This window comes from Salarias fasciatus, chromosome 16, assembly GCF_902148845.1.
Source record: "Salarias fasciatus chromosome 16, fSalaFa1.1, whole genome shotgun sequence".
Taxonomy (NCBI): domain Eukaryota; kingdom Metazoa; phylum Chordata; class Actinopteri; order Blenniiformes; family Blenniidae; genus Salarias; species Salarias fasciatus.
The window spans coordinates 29,796,680-29,815,328 of record NC_043760.1 but is presented as its reverse complement, the minus strand read 5'-3'; the positions used below and the strand labels follow the sequence as shown (position 1 = coordinate 29,815,328).

The 18,649-nt window shown below is 46.5% G+C and overlaps 2 protein-coding genes across 3 annotated transcripts; one reads left to right on the top strand and one right to left on the bottom strand.

Annotated features, from left to right (window-relative positions):
- Window positions 1-2,000: 2,000 nt before the first annotated feature.
- On the top strand, window positions 2,001-8,292 carry LOC115403675 (RCC1 and BTB domain-containing protein 1). The gene is made up of 12 exons (XM_030112650.1): window positions 2,001-2,169; window positions 4,007-4,243; window positions 4,326-4,476; window positions 4,559-4,725; window positions 5,417-5,575; window positions 5,668-5,775; window positions 5,905-6,047; window positions 6,134-6,324; window positions 6,488-6,614; window positions 6,709-6,860; window positions 6,969-7,099; window positions 7,184-8,292. Exons 2-12 carry the CDS (start codon window positions 4,118-4,120, stop codon window positions 7,322-7,324), a joined length of 1,596 nt encoding a protein of 531 aa, XP_029968510.1. The 5' UTR covers window positions 2,001-2,169; window positions 4,007-4,117; the 3' UTR covers window positions 7,325-8,292.
- Window positions 8,293-9,638: 1,346 nt separating this feature from the next.
- Window positions 9,639-17,567, bottom strand: phf11 (PHD finger protein 11). Of its 2 annotated transcripts, none has more exons than XM_030112652.1 (16): window positions 17,327-17,567; window positions 15,033-15,158; window positions 14,063-14,167; window positions 13,813-13,946; window positions 13,658-13,686; window positions 12,928-13,001; window positions 12,143-12,168; window positions 11,968-12,041; window positions 11,813-11,892; window positions 11,696-11,703; window positions 11,538-11,572; window positions 11,393-11,457; window positions 10,957-11,227; window positions 10,351-10,656; window positions 10,197-10,268; window positions 9,639-10,059 (listed from the first exon to the last, which is right to left on the bottom strand). In XM_030112652.1, exons 1-16 carry the CDS (start codon window positions 17,360-17,362, stop codon window positions 9,944-9,946), a joined length of 1,557 nt encoding a protein of 518 aa, XP_029968512.1. In that variant the 5' UTR covers window positions 17,363-17,567; the 3' UTR covers window positions 9,639-9,943. The 2 variants fall into 2 exon arrangements, with proteins under 2 accessions (XP_029968512.1, XP_029968513.1); XM_030112653.1 differs by having other exon boundaries at window positions 10,957-11,224.
- Between the last annotated feature and the right edge of the window lie 1,082 nt (window positions 17,568-18,649).

Here is an 18,649-nt window from a genome sequence, read left to right as displayed (position 1 = left end):
TCCTTTTTAACACACACACACCTTCTTTTGCCTGCACAGAGTGAAATTCACTAATTGTGGAGGGTTTGTTTATTTAAAAAAGCGATAAAAGACATTAAATAGAACATTAATCCTGCTGGACCCAGATGCAGAACCTCCAGGGTGGCTGCGGTTTCACCGGAGGGGTAAACCTAAATGGTAAAGATAACGGACATGGAACGAATCTGACTTTACATCTGCTGATCGGTGCTTTCAGTAAATATATTTATTTTGACGAGCCCGGTTGAAACCTGAGCGGGGAGGAGGGCTTTCCGTGGCTCTGTTGTCCATCTGCGAGGTGGGGAAGCTCAGTTGCTACAGAGCCTGAAGTTGGCTCCACAGCTGTCATTAATAGGACGGGTCCACTGACTGAGCCAACTCACCATGATTAGCTTTGGAAATCACTACATTTTGACGGTTCTTATCCTCTGGTATGTGACACAGTTATCTCACAGGACAGGCATTCCTGCTCTATCTCACATTTCCTGCTGATGTTCAGCAGTATTGTCTTCAGTTTGACCAGCATTTACTGTGTTTGAGCATAATTACACTGGCAAACTTTAGTAGTTTTCTTAGTCGAGTTGGCATTTCCTACTTTCATTTTCAGTTTCAGCATTTGTAGCATTTGGGGAAGGGAGGGAAGTTGTTCTGGTTCCTGGTTTCAGTACTGTTATATACACAGCTTTAGTCATTTCATTCCAGAACTTTCTCTGATGAGCCAATAAACATAAAAATACACCTTCATATTATCTCGCTGGAGCAAACTGATTACCTCTTTAGAGAAATGCTCACTACTGAGATACAAAGAGGTGTCAGGTCCTTAATGTCCTCTGAGGAACTGCATCCATCATGACTAAACTCTTACTTCTTCTTCTTTATTGTTGTAGTAGTTATTTTTAGTCTGGAGCTGTGTGTGACTCCTTGTAGCTTTCACAAAGTTATGAGTAAATAAACAATTCTATCTTTGTTCAGTTTTTGTTACCCAACAAAGAGCCTTTCAAAGGGATTAGGAAAGAGTTCAATAGTCCTGCTGCCTTTCACTGCAGGTAGAATGTTGGGTTTTTAACCACCACTCTCAGAAAACGAACCCTGAATTCATCTAAAAAAACAAACACCTTCAAAGTTTCAATCTGTGTGTGGAAATACTCAACAATGCTGGTTTAAATTATGCTGTGTATGTGGTGAAAATAAGCTTCTGAAAAGCTGTAATGATACAACAGCTGAAACTGTCTAACTGTTAAAACATGGGGGGAGGGTTAAAGTTGCTTAAAAAAATGTCATGGTGGAACTGATGATTTAAAGTGGCTGAACAGGAAAAGAACCTTTGTTTTTGGAGGATAAAAAAGTCACAAAAAAAACATACAAAAGAAAAAGAAACGTGTCACTGCTAAAATAGCAAGACTGTCTGAAATCCCTCAAAGCAGTAATGCAGGGCAAAAGACTTAAAATAATCTGAAATGATTACACACTGGAATAAAATCTCCAAATTGTCATCAAGGCTGGATTTTGCTGTAATTTTTCAGTCAGCTGTCTCAGAGAGTCAAGTGCTTCTGTGTGGAGTTCTCGTGTTCTTCCTGTGGATGGATGGGTTTCCTCCAGGTACTCTGGTTTCCTCCCAGTCCAGAAATGTGAAGTTCGTCCATCAACAGTTCAATATAAGTAACAATTTCGACATACAAATATGTAAAAATTTACTCACAAGTTTTTAATCTATGTTATCTTCTCATTCAGTGTGTTTTGTGGAACATTAGCGTTATCTGGTAAAAAAAAAAAAAAAAAAACATTGGCGTGAAGTAAAAAGAGTCGGAGCTAGCTAAAGAGAGGCGGGGGAGGCGGGCTATTCAGGTTGTGATTCTTGATTGTGATTGGACAGCTTCCGCAGCACCTGAGCCAATGGGATTCACTCAATGACATGATTGACAGGACCTTTATTCGCTCTTTCGAATCACGTGACATAAGTTTCGTCTCCAAACTTCCGGAAACAACCAAGAGCTGCAGCAGGAGTGAACAGAAGCGAGAGCGGTAGCTAGCCATCAGCCGCGAACAGAACCAGCAGCCGCCAGCAGCCTCCAGCCACCGACGGCCTCCCGCTGAAACCCCTCAAAACCGTCCACCGCCGCCGGCAGCGACTCCAGACAGCTAACCGAGCGGGTGAGCTTTAAACGGAAACGTTAGCAGCTTTAGCCTAAGCCGCTTTCGGTTATTGACGGCTAAACAGCAGAGGAGACCATTAGCGCTGATTTAACAGCCGCAGGACCCCGCCGCTCCCGGGGAGAGGTCTCCCGGTGTGGGGACTCCCGGTGCTGGGACTGCCGGTGTGTAGTCAGCTGGACTCTCTGCTCAACAATACCTTTGTAACAATGGCGAACACTGACGAGCCGTGTTTACTGTGCTGCTGCTGCTGCTGCTCGCTCGGCTTCTTTCACTTTTAACGATAAACATCATACATACAAACTGTCAAATATCAACATGATGCATCCTCTACAATAGCATCCTTTTTTCAAAATATTGAATAATTTTGGATGCATCTTTTATCACCATTATAACAAGCGAGTATAAATATCTGTTATTTCCCAGTTTTAGGAACTTATCTTCCATGAATATGATGAGAGTTTAATGCCAATACATTTACCTTGCCCTTTTTATCGCACTCCTGGTAATATTTCACATTTAGGATGTAAGCAACTCTTTAGCTGTTTCTAAGAGGATGGATGGTCATGGTCATAATCTGCTCCTAGTCTGACTCATCTGATATTTTACACACATTGAAACAGCCTTCAAACTGAAAGCCACCGTTAGGAGAGTAACTAATCAATAGTTTTCAACTTTAACAAGGTAAAATGAGGGGAAACCCCTGAGATGATCCCAATTTACATCCACAATATACTCAAAAGTTTGAATTTGTGTGAGAGAACAAAAACAGGTGAAATTTAATGGTGTTATAATGGAAGTGCGGAGAGTCTCACCTCAGGTCAGCTTCCTCTGAAACCTTTAAGCCTCCAGGCTTCATAAGCTGCTGTCACATCCAACAGTTTAGTGAATCCTGCAAAACAACACCGAGACGACAGAGAAACTGTCCTTAAGGTTAAGATAAGATCTGAATATCTTTACGTCAAAGCATCAGCATGTAAAATTCTTTAAAGAGTTAAGATCAGCAATGATGATTTGCCAGTGTTACTCTCACCAAACTGGTCTATCTAATCTCCGATCGTGGGCTGTGGAGCTGGCTAATGCTGAGGGTACAGCTGATCCCGGAAAGGTCTCCAGATGCTGAACAGCTTTAAAAGTTTAATTTCAAATAAACCAATGCTTTGGTAGCTGTTGGTACAGGACAGTTTTACATGCTTTGGCACAGATTTACTGGGATAGACACAGTTTCAAAAACCATTCTTGTTAGATCTATACCTGGCTGTGAATCACAAATAAACAACCTGTGCTATCTGCAACCCATCATTCAACCTATTGATGATTAAAATAAATGTTGTCTTGATACACTTTTTGGTATTAATGATGGGGAAAATGAATCCTGTCCTCAGATTAAAACAAGGACATAAAAACTCTATTCTGAAAAAAATATAAAGTCAAAATCATTTTACATTCCGCTGTCAACTTGTTGCTTAAACATGCATCTCTCGTCTGCCTTGTTTCAGTGAAAATACTCAAACTGAACAAAATGGAAATAGATATTTTGCTCACTCAGAAGAAGCTTCATACAAACTGGCCATAATCACTGCGAGCTCATGTTAAACCTCATGACCCTAATCTCCTCAGCGAGCGTTGCTTCATTCCTTATTAAGCTGAATATCACGGCATATTGTGAGAGTTGTTTGACCTTTCTGTGAGCTCTGCAGTCGGCACCTTTCACCTCACGGCTCGCCAGGCGCCAACAAACCGCTTTTCTGCTGCCGAGTCTGGTTTCGCGTTGTCTGATTGGTTGGATAGAATGTTGCAAGTGGACCTGAATCTGTGTGTGTTGCTCGTTGTCCAGAGCGGAGACTGCAGCACTGGCAGCCCTGCGTCTTCAGACCGCCCCCCCGCCCCCGCCCCCCCGGTTCGGGCTCAGGTCTTCAGCGCTGCACGGCCTCACAGCGAGCGCGACATGGTGGATGTGACCAAGTGGCCCCTGTTCAGCCTGATGGGGCCCCAGGAGCTCTGCCTCATTCGGAAGGCCTGCGTGTTCGGAACGTCGGCCAATGAGGCCATCTACGTGACCACGGACGACGAGGTGAGAGCGGCCGCGTTTCAAGGTTTGGCATGTCTCCGCCGCTCAGTGGGCTCATTGCGTCCGCCGTCCCTCCAACACGCAGGTGTTTGTGTTCGGACTGAACTGCAGCAACTGTCTGGGGACGGGAGACAGCCAGAGCACCATCGTACCCAAGAAGCTGGACTTCCTCAGCGGGAGGAAGGTGGTCAGCCTGAGCTACGGAAGTGGACCCCACATCCTGCTGGCCACAGAAGGTCGGCTTCACCAGGCGGCTCCTCCCAGCGCGCACGGTCAGGTTAAAACAGTCTAGTGACGGCCGACCTGTCTGCGTTTCAGATGGCGAGCTGTTCGCCTGGGGCCATAACGGCTACAGCCAGCTGGGCAATGGGACGACCAACCAAGGGGTTGCTCCGGTGCTCGTGTCTGCCAACCTGCTGAATAAGAAGGTGACGGAGGTGGCCTGTGGCTCCCACCACTCCATGGCTCTGACCGACGCAGGAGAGGCGAGTATCGGCGTGTGAAAGAGCAGGATGAAGCAGAGGGGAGGGAACGGGGAAGTGCTTCGTCACGCAGGACGAGAGCTGCAGTCGTTTCCTCATCCTGGAAACAGTTAGTGGACTCCAGTCAGACACGCGAGCTCCGGTAATCAGTCAGTCAGGAAATAATTTGCAGTTTTGTCCGAGTTTTCCTGAAGCCTGGCGCGCTGCAGCTTTACCCGCCACAATACGCTGCATTGTCCTCGCTGGAACGCTGTTCTGCAGGCTCAGTGCCGGTGACATAACTCCAGCTGGAGCACAATAAAGTCGTGGTTATGAGCTAAGACGCTGGGATGCTGGACAACATGGAGGAATGTTAGCTGGAGTTAAAGCTGAACAGTAAATTGCTTTAAAAGCGAGAAGGTGGAGCCGTTCAGCGCCGAGGACTCAACATTCACTGTAAAAGTAGCTGATCTGTTCCAGATGTTTCTAACTCTCTTTGCTTTATTCTTCAGTCTGATCTGATGAAAGTTGTATGAAAAATATCCTCTTGATTATATATCTGGTCGACCAGCCTGTCATCGATGGCAGTTTAAGAAAAAGGGAGCCTGAGAAGCCACGACCGAGAACACTGAACATCTATTCACTTGGACTCAGGAGATTTCTCATTTTGTCATTGGCACACAGTCGTCACCTCTGGACTTCACCTCCTCGGCAGGTTTACGCGTGGGGCTACAACAACTGCGGCCAGGTGGGCTCGGGGTCCACGGCGAACCAGCCCACCCCCCGCCGGGTGTCCAGCTGCCTGCAGAGCAAGGTGGCCGTCAGCATCGTCTGCGGCCAGACCTCGTCCCTGGCGGTCGTCGACAACGGAGAGGTGAGCGCCGGACGCACACCGAGGACGCTGGAGGCCGATCCTGTCCCCCCCCCCCCTCTCTCCGCCCTCACTCCCCCCGCTCCGCCCTGCAGGTGTACGGCTGGGGCTACAACGGGAACGGACAACTGGGACTCGGGAATAACGGCAACCAGCTGACGCCCTGTCGCCTGGCAGCACTGCAGGGTGTGTGTGTGCAGCAGGTGTGTGTCTCCAGATCGTTGAAGACCGTCTGTTTTATTTGGCGATGAATTCGTAAAACTCTGTGGTGATCAGTAATCAATAAGTCCACCAGTGCAGACCGTCCCATTCACAGCCTGTTGTCTCCTCAGATTGTCTCGGGCTACGCTCACTCTCTGGCGCTAACAGACGAGGGCTTGCTCTACGCCTGGGGCTCCAACACGTACGGCCAGCTGGGCACCGGCAACAAGAGCAACCAGCTGAGCCCGGTTCAGATCATGACCGAGAAGGAGAGGTGCGGCCGGCCGCCGCCACACAGCCGAGAGCGGTTTCCGTCGCCGCGCCGCCTCTCATCCCCGATTCCCCTCCTGCCTCCCGCAGGATAGTGGAGATCGCCGCGTGCCACTCCACGCACACGTCGGCCGCCAAGACGCAGAGCGGCCAGGTGTACATGTGGGGCCAGTGCCGGAGCCAGTCCGTCCTGCTGCCGCTGCTCACGCACTTCGCCTGCACCGACGACGTCTTCGCGTGCTTCGCCACGCCCACCGTGATGTGGAGGCTGCTGTCGATGGGTGAGCGCAGCGAACGTCTCCCAGGATGCCACGCAGCGAACGCTCGGCGTGTTGGAAACTCTTATTTCCATACTCTAACAGACCTTCAGACAACTGCTCTTCCAGTTCTTATCTCTCTGTTGCAGTGCTTGATGTGTGTGTGTGTGTGAATTTCCCCCTCCAGAGCATGACGACTTCCTGACGGTGGCTCAGTCTCTGAAGAAGGAGTTTGACAACCCCGAGACGGCTGACCTCAAGTTCTGCGTTGACGGCAAATATATTTATGTCCACAAAGCAATTCTCAAAATCAGGTCAGGATTTCATCTCCAGGCGGTTTGTCCACTGATTCAAACCCTCCTGTTGAACCTGTGAGTGTTTTCTGTGTGTGCGTGTGCGTGTGTGCAGGTGTGAACACTTCAGGTCGATGTTCCAGTCCCACTGGAACGAAGACATGAAGGAGGTGATTGAAATAGATCAGTTCTCCTATCCGGTCTACCGCTCTTTCCTGGAGTTCCTCTACACAGACAATGTGGAACTTCCTCCCGAAGACGCCATCGGTGAGTCTCACACACACACACACACACACACACACACACACACACTCTCTCTTTCTGCCTGCCGGGCGTGCTGTCTCCATGTGTGTGTTCCTGTGTGTGTGCTCTCAGGACTGCTGGATCTGGCCACGTCGTACTGTGAGAACCGCCTCAAACGCCTCTGCCAGCACATCATCAAGCGGGGCATCACGGTGGAGAACGCCTTCTCCCTGCTGTCCGCCGCCGTGCGCTACGACGCCGAAGTGAGTCTGAAACGGCTGGGTCACAGATCCAGAGTCACTGATCCAGACAATGACCCCCTCCTCCCCCTCCCCCCCCCCCGCCAGGACCTGGAGGAGTTCTGCTTCCGGTTCTGCATACACCACCTGACGGAGGTGACGCAGACCGCCGCCTTCTGGCAGATCGACGGGAACCTGCTGAAGGACTTCATAAGCCGGGCCAGTCGCTGCGGAGCCTTCAAGAACTGAGGTGGGGGCGAAGGGGGGGCGGCGGCCGGGAGACGCAGCGCCTCCCGGCGGCTGCTCCGCCCGGCGCCTCACAGGATGTTGTTATTGATCAGGTCGACAGTGACGAGCGTCGTTTCCCACGGTGCCTGATCTCCTGGACGTGCACATATCGGCTTTCCCGATCAACTTATTGATTTGCAAACTGAAACATTCTTGCCAGTTGCTTGACGTCACTTTATTTAGTGTTTTTTTTTTCTTTCTTTTCTTTTTTCAGTGACCAATTTACTTCAAGGCTTTTTGCGTTTGAGTTTCAAATGAGATTTTCCTCATTTGTACCAGAAGACCACACCTTAGTTTGAAAATGCTGCTGAGGTTCAGACACTCTTTGCACTTATAGATGAAAGATTAAAGGAGCACTGGAGGAATGAATTTGAATGTTTCATCAATATTCAGGCATTTGGGTCTGGATTCAATTTGTTTAGGTCAACTCGGTCAGCAGAAGACGACCGAAAGATCTGGACTCAGGTTACAGTTGAACTCTACATCCCAGGTTAAGCTTTTATTTTGAGGTCTTATTCTTTTGAGCGTGTTGTCACGGCTCCCCCTGGTGGTGCAGCGGGCTAGGTTTCCACCCTCAGAGCGAGACGACTAGCCCAGTCTGCTGTTGGGACTGTTTAAAAAACAGCTGCTCAGTAGAAGTTATCAGCTGCAGTCTCAGTCGTTACAAATATACTTTTATTTTCACCACTGAAAAGGAGATGAACAGGAAGTGGTTTGTTGCATTGATTGATTTTTTTTTTTGTTGTTAATCTGCAACAAACTGCTGAATGTTGAACTTTATACAGAAACACGTCGATGAAATATTTTTAAAGACATCTGTGAGACAGATGTGGACAGACTGAAGACTATTGGCTCATTTCTATTAATGAGTGTTGTGAAGTGCCAGTTACCTTTTGTAAATAAATTACTGCAAAATAAAAAAATATACATACATATTCTGAGCTGTTTTTCTTTGTGTTTCACCAGAGGGTGTGCTACTGCCTGTTTCTGTGTATTTGTCCTAAAGTACACAATAAAATACCTGAAATAGATCTGATACAACTGAATATTAAACGGGAAGAAAAGATTTTACGGTGGGAGAATCCAGGTTTTATCTCCACACGTTGCTCTCACATCACCAATGTAATTTATTTTTATTCACACACACACACACAAACACACACAGTAACTTCCATCCTTCACAGTTCAGCCTGCTGTGATGGAAACGAGCTGAAGACCAGCAGAGTTTCACTGTTTCCTGTCACCGCCCCTCTCCTGTCAGCTTTATGGGGTTCATGGTGTTGCAGTATGTTCTTGATTTTGATAATCCAACACATTACTGATCATGTGATGACTGACACAATGAAATGCTGACATGATGTGGAGAGAACAACCATGAAAATGAGAATCGGATTAGATCAATATGATTGATTCACTTGGAAACTGCTAAATGTAGAGTTAGGCTGAATTCCATTTCCCCCCTTGGCCCTCCCCCTCCGTTTTGCGTGTTCACGTGGAGGGGTGGGAGTGTCCCAATTGTCATTATGATGTAGGGGTAGTGCCAAGAAGGAGGGCTATTCACCCCTCCAAACGGAGATTCTCCCGAGGCACACTCCAAACGGAGGGGTATGATCCAGTGGCGGCCGGTGGCGAGCGGCGCTTGTTTTGTCCGCCTAAACCGCGAGTCGCGGGCAGGGTTAGTTCACTTCCACACCCGCGCATTCCAAACTCAACAGATAGATGATTATTTTCAATAAACTGGTTTCTTCAACACTGCCCGCCTGGAATGCGCGGGTGGGAAACGAGCGCTCCCGCCAATGCAGATGTGAACTGAACCGAAAATCGCGGTGTAGGCGGACAAAACAACTCCCAGAAAGGCTTCCAAGATCGGTAAGACGGCGGCGTCCGCAACGAAAGAAGTTCATAAATGTCAGCATTTTGTCAATTAATAAAGTTTTAAATTGTAAGAAAAACATTCTTCTTCGGCAAACAATTGTCGCATCTGCCTACGTCATCGGCAGTGGCGACTACTGATGACGTACGCGATTTTCGAAGGGGTGTTCCAGTTCGGAGGGGTTTACTTGCGGCCCTTAGCACTGTTTCAAAAGGGTAGGGCCAAGGGGGAGGGCTAGAAAGAGAAATGGGATTGGGCTTTTAGTGGCGTGTAATGTGGAGTAACTGCTGAATCATGGGCAGAGATGTTCTGAGACATTTCCAGTTTTTTTCAATGAACGCCAGCTGGTCTGGAGGCTTGGAGACGCTCAGAATCCTCAGGCTGAGTGATGATTTTTTTTTCTTCCTTTTTTAGACAAAGTCATCCAAATTTTTTCTAAATTACCTATAAACTGTATGGCTTTCATTCCTTCTAATTATAAAACTAGATTCCTGAACACCTGGACCAAAAAGAGAAACTCAACTTAGAAAACTGCAGGAAAAAAAACAAAAACTTTACAGTCAACTGATTTTTGTATGAAAGGAAAATACAAAACCATGAATTAATTATACATACATACATACATACATATATAAGCTTTCAAAAATGTTCAACAACTGAAAAGACAGTAAGAGGCTGAAATGTGCCGTTCATCAATAAAAAGGGAATCAGAGTGAGGCTGAAGCTCCGGCTCCTGCTGCAGATGGGATTTTCTTCAGCGCTGCGACGACGTCCAACATGGCCGCACAAGCCTTCCCCACTTCCTGCTGCTTCCTCTGTAACTCTGGAAACACAGTTTGCAGCTCGTGAGACGCTGAATTCCAGCCATGACAGGAACATCAGCTCAGATGGAGAGAGTCGCAGTAGAGGTGATGGGATGGCGTGAGGAGGAGTCGCTTCAGGCAGAGCGCCGCGCCTCACCTTCCTGCTGCTTGGACACGTACGCCGGCAGCTTCCCCATAGCGGCCAAGACGGACAGAGCCACATCGTAATCTGAGAAGCAGAAAGACTTGAAATCCCACCGTTTGTACTGCAGACAGTGAAACCACTAAACTAAAGCCCCGCCCCCACCTACCCTCGTCGCTGGCTTGCTCCAGCAGGATCCTCTCGGCGACGCCGCTCATCTCACGAAAGAAGTCGTCGAAGATGGCCCGCGTCCGCCCGGTGGCGTTGCAGCTCTTCCAGAAGCTGCTGGACTTGACGCCGGGCTCCGGACCGGACGCTGGCAGCGGCGACGGCGGTGGAGGTGGGACGGAATGAGCCCGGCGGGGGGGCGTGGGCAGAGGAGGACCCGGTTTTTGGAAAGTACCGGGGGGAGAACTGGATCTTGCCTTTCGGAACAGAGCCTCCTGTTGACCAACACTCCGCACAGGACCGAACTCTGAGGGACGAGACGGCTGAGAGTTAAAACGCTGATCACTCCATCGATCAGGGTTCCAGCGCCGTTATGAGGGGTTAAAATGAGCAGGGGGTATTTCCTAGCAGTGTGTTCAAGTCAGTCTGCTTTCACCGGATTAACTCTTTAACCAGCCGGACTCCAACAGGACAACCTCTTATGACTGTTATTCCTTTACCGTGATCAGTCGCCTTGGTAACGGATGGCTTTATGAACATCGATTCAACAATATGCGTCACACAGCTTCAGCGATCCTGAGGAAAACCGGAGATAAACACTGTTTACCTTCGGCTGGGTTCTCCGCTGGCTCCTGCTTTAACAAGCAGGTTTGTGTGCCGGTGGTCGACTGTTCAAAACACGCCGGGAACGGCAGCGGCGTGTTGGGGATGGACGGCGGCGTGTCCGCGCAGAGCGATGGCGTGTTCATCCAGGGCGAGGGCGTGTTCGCGTAGGACGACGGCGTGTCCGCGGAGAACGACGGCGTGTCCACGCAGAGCTCCACCGGGACCAGCAGCAGACTCTGGGACTCGTCAGACTCGATGTCCGTCTCCTGCTGCTGACGGAAGAGACGAGGACGTATCTTCAATAATGAATCAGATTAATGGAGCGGAGACGGTCTAAAAGCAGAGAATGATGCAAACTGGGATATTTCAGGAAAGAGCCTCTCTGCTGATCGACCGACTCTTCTGAAAGGAAACGCTCACGACGCCTGAAGACTCACCGAGCACATGGCCGCCGCGTCTTCCTCCCCGTTCTCATCCGGACGCTCGTCTTCCTGCTGACCTCCTGCAGACAAACGGACAGGGGTCAAGGGTCGCTGCGCGCCACACACCTCAGATCAAAGTCAAACTCCAGCAGAGTCTCACCTGGAGGGGGACCGGCAGGGTCTTCAACCACTTCGCTACGGGAGGAAAGCACCAGAGGTTGCATGTCCCCCGAAGAATTTATAAAATAGAAGCATTTTATCGTCAGTAGCTAATTAAAACAGAAACAGTAAATTCGAGCCAAGAACTCAGAATATTACCTGATATTCTGAAGCACGGTCGACCATCAAGTGTAGAAAATCAGTGGAACAACCGGAAAAAGACGGATATCAGACAACATAGCGGTGAGACGGACGAAGGGATGGAGCCGGACTCACCTGCTGCTCTGGATCTTCCGACTCCGTGTCGGACTCTATCGGAGCGTACATGTCCATGTCTGCTCGCGGCTCCGTCTCCTCTGTGGACACAGCAGAGCCATGAAGCACGGCGCTCAGCCGAGCTGCACAGGTCAGCTCCCAGACGGCCGGCACACCTGTGTTCATGGAGTCGTCCGAGATGGTGGGAAACCAGTCCTCCAGCCTCCGTTTGGACGGGCTGTCTCCCCACCTTCCACACACACACACACACACACACACACTGCAGCGTGAAAAACAATGTCTGAAAGGTCAGACTGTCAGGCAGCTGTCAAGCAACAACGACACACTCACCCGACGTCGGTCTGACTCAGGGGTCTCTGTTGGAGGAAGGAAAACAGACGTTTAAAAGCTTCAGTAACACGAAGCAGGAAGCAGCATGAAACCCAGCATCTTCCGGAACATTGCTGAAGTAAAACACTGATTCAGTGTTCATAACTTCCAGCTGTGCTCTTGCTCCAACCATACAGATTAAGACATCGTTCGATGCAGTTTCTAAACGCTTCACATCGTTTTGCCAACTGGATTCGATCCTTCTTTTATCGATATCAGTTGCATAGAGCGTATTTCAGATGGCTTTTTAAACGTTTTCGCCTCGTTTTCCTCCCCTGACATGCTCCAGGCTCGTATCATGGTGGCAGCCATCTTGGATGTTTTGCGCCCTCTGATTGGGCCAGTGGGTGGCACGTGACTCAAACCGCAGTACGCATCAAAGCAATATCATTACGCGGCTGAAGTAGGTAGTGCCGACTTCAAAACGGCGATTTCATGAAAACTGCAGGGTTACAAACGGAGAGCTTCAGACGGCTAGTTCAGCGTCAATATGCCTTTATAACTGAGTGACAGGATCAGAAGAAGGATTCACTTTGTGAGCAACTTGGATGAGCGGCGTACCGCCGACTCTCATTCACCAATACATTACTTGAAATATATTCTAATATATTGCATGATATTTTCCAATATAGTGCAATGTATTTCTATTTTGTGAGGGAAGTCACAGTAATAAATGTAAATTAGATCATTATATATTATTAATGAATTCTTCTTACACACACACACACACACACACACACACACACCTTTGGCAGCTGTCCTCCATTGGAGCTGCAGCTGGAGGGCAGGGAGTCGTGTCTCTTCATGGAGCCACTATTAACTGTTCATGAACAGAAACAAAGCAAACACGTTTCATTTTCACACAAGAAACAAGTACAAAGTTTTCCTGGTTGATTCAGAACTTTCATTCAAAGAAATGTTGATGTTTTTCTTCAGTTTCAGTCACTTCAAGGTTTTTTTTATCTCAGTATTTCCTCACTCAGACTACGGGTTTTAGTTTGTTTTCTGCACGTTTCTATTACCTAATGTTCGATTCCCTTCAGATCATGTCCGTCAGTTCTCTTCCATGTTTTTTGGTTCCGATTCTGTTTTAAGGATTAATGTAAATCATTTCTTAAGCTGTGCTGCCTGCTCCCTCAGTCACGTTACAAAGTGTGACGACCATGTGGATGATTGGTGGGCTGAAGGAGGATTGCTACCGGCTTTTAAATATTGCGTCTGTTTTATGTAAAACACTCCGTTCTTCTATAAAAGATGAATTACAAAGCTGGGCATATGGTGCGTTTCATTACAAGTGATCTGAAGCGTAAATGAAGGCCTCTCTGGGATTTCTCAGCATCTCGTCAGTTCACACCAAAACTGAGCTTCCAAACTTCCCATGAAAACGTCTCATTATTCAGAAACTCTGCCGTTTTGTGTGTAAATGTTTCACTTCTACACTTAAACCTCAACAGAAGAAAAACTTTTCACACTGACCTTTCGAAGAGTGGCTGGGACAGAATATCCTGTTGTGAAATGAGAACCAAGAAACTCATTTATTATGTGAAGAGGCTGAACATCAATGTTTCTTTACAGTAAATAATCAAGCTCGGTTCTACAAAACATGCAGGTGTGCTGCGTTTCCCACTGACCCGTATTTCCCCTCCTCTTCATCGTCGATGCGTTTGGCTCCGTCTGCGATGGCACAGGGGTAATGGTAGGACTTCTTACAGCGCATCACCTCGCAGCCCACCGTGGCTCCTCTGCTCTTACAGCCGTGACAAATCTGACGCAGAGAAATGAGGAATAACTGGAGGCCGAACCCCTCTGGACCCGCTGGACCCATCTGGACCTGCACACAGTCACCGTTTCAGAGGAACTATACCCAAACAGTCTGCCTACCAGTTTTCTTCCCCGGATGGCTTCCTGCTGCACGTCCTCCGCACGGAAACCACTCAGGTCTCCAAACTCAGGCGAGTCCTTGCAATAAATATCTGAAGCATATAACTGAAGAAGAAGAAGAAGAAGAAGAAGAAGAAGAAGAAGAAGAATTTATCAGAGCAACAGAAGTTTGTTGTGGCGCAGAGTAAAATGTTGACATTTTCACAAAACCCCAAAAACATCCTGATCATCCTGTTCGATCAGTGTGTCATAAACATATAGCCGACTCTGTAAATATTGACTTTCTTTGTGTTTAGGTGACTGATGACCGACTGAAAATCTATTCATTCATGCATCAGTTTGACCCTTCTGTCTCTGCTGTAGGCTGCTGGAGTGTTTTTAACAAACTGTCATGGGGATAGTCTCCAAAACAGGGAAAAAGCAGATAAAAGATCTTAGAAATGAAAAACAAAAAAAAAAATCTGAGCAAACCTGTTAAGAACATGTATATTCTTTCTGTGTTTATGTTTCCCTACATTAAACCTTGTACATAACAACAGTTAAAATGTCTTATTTGATTCTCCTCCTGCCTTATTTGGTAATAAACTTTCTATTTATTCTGTGTGGAGCAACACCGCTTAAAGTAATTTCTCTCTGCAAGTAATATAATATGTATTTCAATATACTGCAGGCTTTAATGGCAAAATGGTGGAAAAGAAGGACGAAGCTGCTAAAATCAGAGAAAATGTGATGAAATGTTTACAACCTGAATTATAAAGGAGTCTTAATAAATGCAACACAGGATTGTTTTGTAGGTGTTTTAAACAGACATGTAAATATGAAACTTTAAAAGCTGTGTTAGCCACACGCGCGCACACACGTTTGTTATTGTTTCCCTCGACTGGAAAAGTGACAACCCCCCCTCCCCCACGAACCGCTGCAGGGCCCCCCCCCCAGCAGCGGGTCCGGGTTCCCCCTGCAGCCAGGTTACCATGCAGTTGTGATGCGCCGTCACGTGACCCTCCGTCAGTAGGTTCCCGGTCACTCTGGTCTCTTCGGACCGCTGACACAGGACGCACGCCACTTTCCGATCCATGTCTCCCCGGAGCAGATCCTCCTGCACAGATAAAAACTGTGTGTGAGCGTGCGTGTGCGTCTGCAGCCTGTTTAAAACGCTTCTTCCTCCTTTTGAAGCCTGCCTGCCCCCAGCAGCAGCTGGGTTGCCAGGTCTGCTGTGGATCGTCCCCCTCCGCCATCATTATTCCGCTCCTCTGGTATTTTCTGTCATTAAATAAAGTCTAAGATTAAGTCAGACTTTATCAATCCCACATGGAGAATCTGTTCATGACAGCAGCTCCACCTAACACAACAGTTAGAGCCTGTTAAAATAAGATGAGACATGAAGAATAGAATATATGAAAGTTTTGTGAAAATAAGATATTCGGCTGCTGCCAATATTATTACCAAAAATAATATAAAATTATGAGTAAACTTAAATACTAAAATACAACAGAGTACTAGAAGTTTTTTTTCTTCATTTAATAACGATAACTTTTTTTTTGATAAAGAAGTGTTTTTGTAACCAAAAAATAAGAAACAAATACACTTGAAATATATTCTCCTTCTTTGTGTAAATTTTAAAAATAACTAACAGGAATACAGTTTTTCAACATCCTTTTTGTACGAGTACAGAATGCAACAGAAATAAATCAGTGTCTTATTACATGAAACAGACATGAAAACATTGTAAAATGTCATTTTAAACAGAAATTTTATATTTACTAAATTTTTTCTTAGAACGGATTTTAAACAATTCAAAAAGAAAATACTCATCTTATTTCCATTAGAGGATCTGATTATAAAGATCTAATTACAGTGAAAGAAGTCAGAGAAGCTTAAAGAATCAAACAAAATAAGAATAAATGAAAAACTACAACTTTTTTTCTTTTAAATAACATGTGAGCATGATTTCCAGTTTTTCCTCTTGCGTGTTCAGCTCCAGATCTCGCTCTTCTTCTCCTGCTGCAGCTTCTGTGTTTATCTGGAGACCTTGATGTGTGTCTTCAGGGTTATCACCTGCCCTGACGCCTCTTTGTTTGGCTGGTTGTGGGTTTGATTCCCTGCTGTGACCCACAGTTTGTGGTCTGCATGGTTCAACCTTTCCTCAGGGTCTTTATCAGGTGTCACTTCACAGCCAGACGGCTTCGCCCGGGACTCGTTTACATGAAAAAGCGCAAACTTTTACGGTGCTTTTGGTTTTAATTTACACAATAAAGGAGTTCAGAGCCACAGGATATGAAACGTTTCCACTGCATACAAACAGTACTGCAGTAAAGAGCTCTTCTGAGCATGCTCAGTAGATGGAGAATCAGAACAAAAATGGAAAAAATAAAATGGAACTGTCACTACACGACGTTCACTTGCCACATAATTTAGTTTGCTGTCTTAATTCTATTGTATAAATCTAGTTTAACCACTGATTTATTACTACTTAGTGTTGGACTTGTAAAAGTTATACTTTGACTATACAGGAATCTAAAGTTGTAACCAGCTTTCTAAAAAAACAGGATTTAAAATTTCCATTGTCCCCGATATGACAGTTTATTTAAATCTAATGCTATTGTCTCACTGTTCTTAAATATCAAACTGTTTTGTAATCTAAACAGCTGAAAAAAAAAGGACAGAAAGACTCTCATTCACCCCAACCTGGCAACCCCGAAGTGCTTCCACTTTCATTTCAGCAGCTTGAGTCTGGTGGTGTTATGTAAAGTTTGGTATGCGTGCAGGGATCACCCCCCCGATATGAACTCAATATGGAAAAGCTGAGATTTCCTCTTTAAACGCCACTTTGCACACTGGCTGCTGGTTTTGTAACATCAACGTTACTTCTTTGAGTTTTTGTTTTAAGACACATGTTTTAATTCCACCCTGGTAACTTCATGTTACTGCTGGCATTTTTGTTCACCAGCCAACAAAGTCTGACTCTTCCCACAGTCAGTTTGTCCCCTATAATGACTGCAGACTTCATACTTCTAAAAGAGGCAGCAGAGATCCAGATGTGCCTGCTGAGAAATTTTGGAGGTTGTCACTTTGCTATAATGGGGGGGGTCAGATTTTGTTATTTGATATTATATAACTACATTTCTATTCTTTAGTGAACTTAACCAACAAAACAACAATAATAACAGTAACTCTGGACTCTTCGCAGTGCCGCCCCTCCTCTACCAGGCGTTACTGTAGTGAATGCGTTACTCTGCTCGCTGCGGGCAGTAAATCTGAACTTACCGACTGTCGGGCCGGGAGGTGTGGAGGGAACAGCATCCAGCTTCAGGTTGAACTCGGCGGTCTCTGCTGCCAGCCGGAGAAGCAGTCCTCGGAGCAGTCCCGGCTGCAGACTGACGTGCGGCTGAGACCCAGAGCCCGGGCCCGCTGCTCCCTCACCGCCGACTGCTGCGGGATGTACTGGGAGCTAATATCGCTCTGTCCTCTTGGTGCTGCAGCCCGTCCTGTCCGCCATCCGACCACAGTCCTGCTGCTCCAGAGCCGGAGCGGGGGGCGGGGCTTGAGAGGCGCGAGCTCGTGGCCCCGCCCATGTGACGAATAAAATCCAGAGCCAGCGAGAGTTACGGCAATGACGTAATAGCCGCCTTTTTTGGTCCGCTTTAAATTGCATATGATTGAAGCCTGATACCACAAGTTCGGAAGTTTATTTGACGCTATACTATTTCTCTGCTCTTCCTGAACAACGTCCAGCATGTAGCCGGAGCTCCGCGTTCTGACGGCGCTGATGTGTGAACACAGCCAGTGTCAACAGAGACCCTGCTGGGCAAGAAATAACAGAACCCAACGGCCACTGTCTCGACTCTCTCTCTGTACGGCTCTGGTGAAAGCCTCTCCTGATTCTGCACACTGTAGTAGGGTTATTATTCACTATTGATGCAGAAATACTCAGAAATGCAATTCTGAGCGCAGTTTCCTCAAGACATTTCCTCTGTCATCAGAAAAAAGCCACATGAACACGTGAACAACATGAAAAACCGCATTTTCATTGGAGTGGGTCTTTAAACCTACATGCATGGATGGCATTTACAATTTCATTGCTTTTACCACTGACAATATAAACTATTATGAATTAAGCTAACTTTTTAAAATAGTTGATTTACTTCATACTGCACAATTTTCTTTTGATAAACTTTTTATGTATTGAGCATTTTCTCCACAGATTTTAATCATTTCAAAAACCTTATTTTCCTATTAATTTGTAGTCATTTATTTCAAACCTTAGGCTTATTTTACCTCATATTTTCTGTTGTTTGTTTTAAATATGTTATTATACGACTCCAACATCTCCCTGAAAACATGCAGTTTATTTAGATGCTAGAAAGATGAGATATGATTTGAGTTACTAGAGAAGTCCACTACAACTCTGTAACACAGCAGTGAGACTCAGTGCAAGCGGAAGGCAACAAGCCTGTGAAATCAGACACACAAAACCAAGGCAGTGATCGGATTATCACAAGTCTTTTATGTAAAAAAAAAAAAAAAATTAACAAGTCACAAAATAGTGACACCACCATACTTAATGTACAATAACGTCTTCATTACCAA